The sequence below is a fragment of the Rhipicephalus sanguineus genome, chromosome 7 (assembly GCF_013339695.2).
Source record: "Rhipicephalus sanguineus isolate Rsan-2018 chromosome 7, BIME_Rsan_1.4, whole genome shotgun sequence".
In the NCBI taxonomy this organism is placed as follows: domain Eukaryota; kingdom Metazoa; phylum Arthropoda; class Arachnida; order Ixodida; family Ixodidae; genus Rhipicephalus; species Rhipicephalus sanguineus.
In genome coordinates, this window is record NC_051182.1 from 48,665,581 (window position 1) to 48,669,689 (window position 4,109).

The window sequence follows — 4,109 nt, forward strand, 5'->3', positions numbered from 1 at the left end:
TGTCGTTGCTGCGGAGGCTAAAGCTACTGTCCTCCTCGTAAGCAACAACTACAATGTCGCTCGAGTCGTCCGCAAACGGCTCCAAGTTTGGCACAATCACTTTCTTCTCTCGACTCTGACAACCGCTGCCGTTCCTCAGGCTCCCTCCCGCCATTTCCACAACAGCCTCTAAGATGTTGTCGTCTATGAAGCTGGAGTACGACACGTAGTTGTTGACGATCTCGTCCACTTCCTTCGGGGTCAGTAAGTCCTGTAGCCGGCCGCTCAGAACGTAGCCATCTTTGATTTTCGCCTCGTCGAAGCAACTCCTAATCTTGGCGACAAGGTCTTCGTCCGGCAATTCCCCGGAAGCCTTCTCCTCGAAAAGATAAGAGTTGCCGTTCTCCAAGGGAGGAGGCAGGTTGTGTAGATTAATGCGAGCCACGTCGTCTGAATACTGCTCGGCTGCAGGGTCTAGCGAAGTCTTGCTCGCGTTGGGCGTCGAGTGTCTGACCAGGGCATAGGAGTCGTCGTCGTGCGACGAAAAACCTAAGCTGTGTATCGACACAGGCTCAGCTTCGTTGTCGGCCTCAAACTCGGGACTGGATGAGCAACTACCTGATGAGAAACAAACTCGGGTAGAGAGTCCACAGCAGTAGCAACAGCAGCGCTGCCGTTCAAGGGTTGTTCGGAAATGGCCGCGAGTTGACTCTTCACCTTTTCGCAACGGTGCAGCGGATGTCAGGCTCCTGTTAAGGCTCTCTCTCTCCTTTTTTTCTCGTTTTGGTTAGGTACATTCTGACATCTACGACGCACAGAATGGATAGATTTCTCTCGGAGAGCAAGCGTAACTTGGAAAAGCTTGACGCTTTCACTAAAGTTCACGTCGTGCTGGGAAACGAAGCCTGCGATTTGGATTCCGCCGTGTCCGCTATCGTCACTGCGTACTTGCTGCATGAGCTCCAGCCGGTCGCGACTTTACTCGTCATTCCCGTGCTCAACATCGTGAGGAAAGACGCCAAACTGCGGACGGAGATCACGTATTTCTTCGAACAAGTGGACATCCCGCTGGACACGCTGGTGTGCCGGGATGAGATTGACCTGAAGAAACTTCTCGCTCAGTCCAAGTTGTCACTGACCCTTGTGGATCACAATCTTTTGCCCAAAGAAGATGCTGACTTGCAACCTGCAGTCCAGGAGATCATTGACCACCACAGGTTGGAAACATCTCACAGGTGTGACAAGACAGTCGAAATGGTTGGATCATGCTGCACCCTGGTGGCCGAGAAAGTTTTGCACTCTAAGCCAGAGATTTTCACCCCTCAGGTTGCTCTCTTGCTTTACGGCACAATACTCCTGGACACGGTGTGCCTCTCCGAGTCTGCTCGGAGAACGACAGCCAAGGACTTGGAAATGGTGTCCAAGTTGCAGGCAGTGCTTCCCGATCTGAACAAGAAGGAAGTCTTCAAGCCACTGTGTAGAGCTAAGTCCAATGTTGAAGGCTTGACCTTGGATGAGCTCCTTCGCAAGGACCTCAAGGTTGTTTGCTCATCCGCAAAGCCCATAGCATTATCATCGGTGCCTGGAGAATTAAAGAGCATCTGTCAGGAGAACACTATGGAGGCAGAGCTGGGCAAGTTCTGCAAGACGCACGGCTACAGTGCACTCATCATCCTCACCATAGCTGTTGATGAGAAAAGCAATTCGGTACAGAGGCAGCTAGCAGTCTTCTCTCCAGACATTGTGCTCAAGCAGCAGTTGACGTCGACACTATTGGCTGTGGGAGACCCATATCTGGATCTCCAGGTTTCGCACATGTCTACAGACCACCTCATCACGTTTGTCCAAGGCAACACGCAAGCTTCGAGAAAAGTCATTCTTCCGGTTGTGAGAAAGTTCCTCAACACCCTTGATGATAACATTCTGCCCAAGATGAACTCGCACACGCATCAGTGATCACACAAAGTGGAATCAGCGTGCTGATCGGCTCTGATCAAATGTGGAGAGTCCTGACCGGTGAAGTCCTACGGTGTGAGGACAATGATTCACTGATTGCCATGAACTCCAAGCTTGGTTGGACGTTTCAAGGACGTACTACCTTATTGACATCACAGTGTGCCACAGCGAGAATGATGGTTTGCGCCTTGAAGACTCAAGTAGTCGAGTCAGATGAGTTTCTACGGACGTTCTGGGAACTGGAGCACCTTGGCATATCCGACTCAGTTGAAAGACCTAATGAAGTCAGCAAGGTCATGCAACACCTCGAAAGCATCATAACATACTGCGACGGAAGGTATGAAGTGGCGCTACCTTGGAAGGAGGGATGCGAGCTTTCCGACAACAAGCAAGTTGCTGTGACAAGGCTCCATAAGCTGCTTACTCGTCTAGAGAAGCAAAAGGGATTATTACAGACATACGACGACACCATACGCGAGTACGTGCGAGCGGGACACGCCGAAATTGTTGATGACGTTCCTCCGGAGCCAGACAAGTTGTACTACATGCCACACAAGGAAGTCATCAGAGAGCAGGCGTTGACTACGAAAGTACGGGTGGTTTTCGACGCATCATCTCATGACAAGGGATGCAAGTCTCTCAATGAGTGCCTTGAAAAGGGAGACAACCTCTACCAAGACCTTGGGAAGATACTTCTGCGTTTCAGGACACATCCTATGGCAGTAATCGCTGACATAGAGAAAGCATTCCTACAAATATCCATACGGAAAGAAGACAGAGGCGCTTTTCGGTTCCTGTGGTTTGCCGAAGGTGACTTAATGGGTAGTCAGCTCCAAGAATGGAGGATGACTCGTGTACCCTTTGGAGCTACATGCAGCCCATTCCTCCTCACGGCGACCATCCTTCACCATGTGAGGAGAACGCAAGGTGTCAAAGAGAAAACGTCAACAAGACTGGCCGAGTCCTTTTACGTAGATGACCTGGTTACGGGCGCCGACACGGAAGACGAAGCTGAAGAACTTTGTCGTGCAGCGCAACAAATTATGAAAGCAGCGGGAATGGTCCTACGCAAATGGACCACAAACTCACCTAACCTAATGGTTGCACTGGAACGACAGAAGGAGTCTGCCAGTCAAGAACTGGTAGTGCTTCATGAGCAATCTGTTAAAGTTCTTGGCGTTGCTTGGAATCCCGTTAAGGACGAGTTCAGTTTCTTGGTCGACTGACTGCTAGACTTTATGAAAGAGAAACTTGACACTAAACGGTTCGTCTTACAGGCGACGTCGAGAATATTTGACCCACTCGGAATGGTTGGACCGTACACCATTGCCATACGGATACTATTCCAAAAACTGTGGACACGTGGAATAAGCTGGGATGACCAACTACCTGATGACCTACGAGACGAATGGGAAAACCTAGTACGGCAGCTTCCTCAACTGCAGGAAATATCGATTCCTCGCTATCTGGGCGGAAGGAGAAAGTTTCCAAGTGAAATGCACCTGCATGTCTTCTACGACGCCAGCCCAGCAGCGTACGGAGCCGTAATATACGCCGTTACTACCATGGCCGAACGACCCATCTTGCTGATCTCCAAGGCACGTGTGGCTCCCATTAAGAAAGCGACGCTACCACGCCTGGAGCTTTTGGGCGCACTGGTTGGCGCTAAACTGCTGACATACGTGAGCAGTGCACTCAACGACATTCATATTGAGTACACTATGTGGACCGACTCCACGATTGTACTGTCATGGATACGAGGAGACTGCACGATGCACGAGGTGGAAGCAATTCGTTGCTAATCGTGTCACGGACATCAAGTGCAGAACAGAACCATCCCGATGGAGATATTGCCCAGGATTGGAGAATCCGTCTGATTTACTAACGAGAGGTGTGACGTTAGATAAAGTTAGATCCAGCGCAGTGTGGTGGCATGGTCCTGACTGGCTGCACGGTTCAGTGGAAAAGTGGCCTCTCCAACCTACAATTTCACCGGACATGGATGAAGCTGCCAGAAGCGAGATAGCAGCTGTTCAAGTAGTGACGGCAACGGAGAGACTTATTCCAATTATAAACATTGAGCGTTTCAGCAAGCTTCAGCACTTGCTGCGAATCACAGCTTGGGTGTTTCGATTTACAGACCGCTGCCGACACAAAACAGAAGAAACTAGCCA

General features: G+C 50.5%; 2 protein-coding genes across 2 annotated transcripts; both read left to right on the top strand.

The window, feature by feature from the left end:
- The first annotated feature begins 671 nt into the window (after positions 1–671).
- On the top strand, positions 672–1,935 carry LOC119398675 (exopolyphosphatase PRUNE1-like). The gene has a single exon (XM_037665507.1). The coding sequence runs from the start codon at positions 799–801 to the stop codon at positions 1,933–1,935; it is 1,137 nt and encodes a 378-aa protein (XP_037521435.1). The 5' UTR covers positions 672–798.
- Positions 1,936–2,111: 176 nt separating this feature from the next.
- Positions 2,112–3,161, top strand: LOC119398677 (uncharacterized). Its single transcript, XM_037665508.1, has one exon. The coding sequence runs from the start codon at positions 2,112–2,114 to the stop codon at positions 3,159–3,161; it is 1,050 nt and encodes a 349-aa protein (XP_037521436.1).
- Positions 3,162–4,109: the final 948 nt, after the last annotated feature.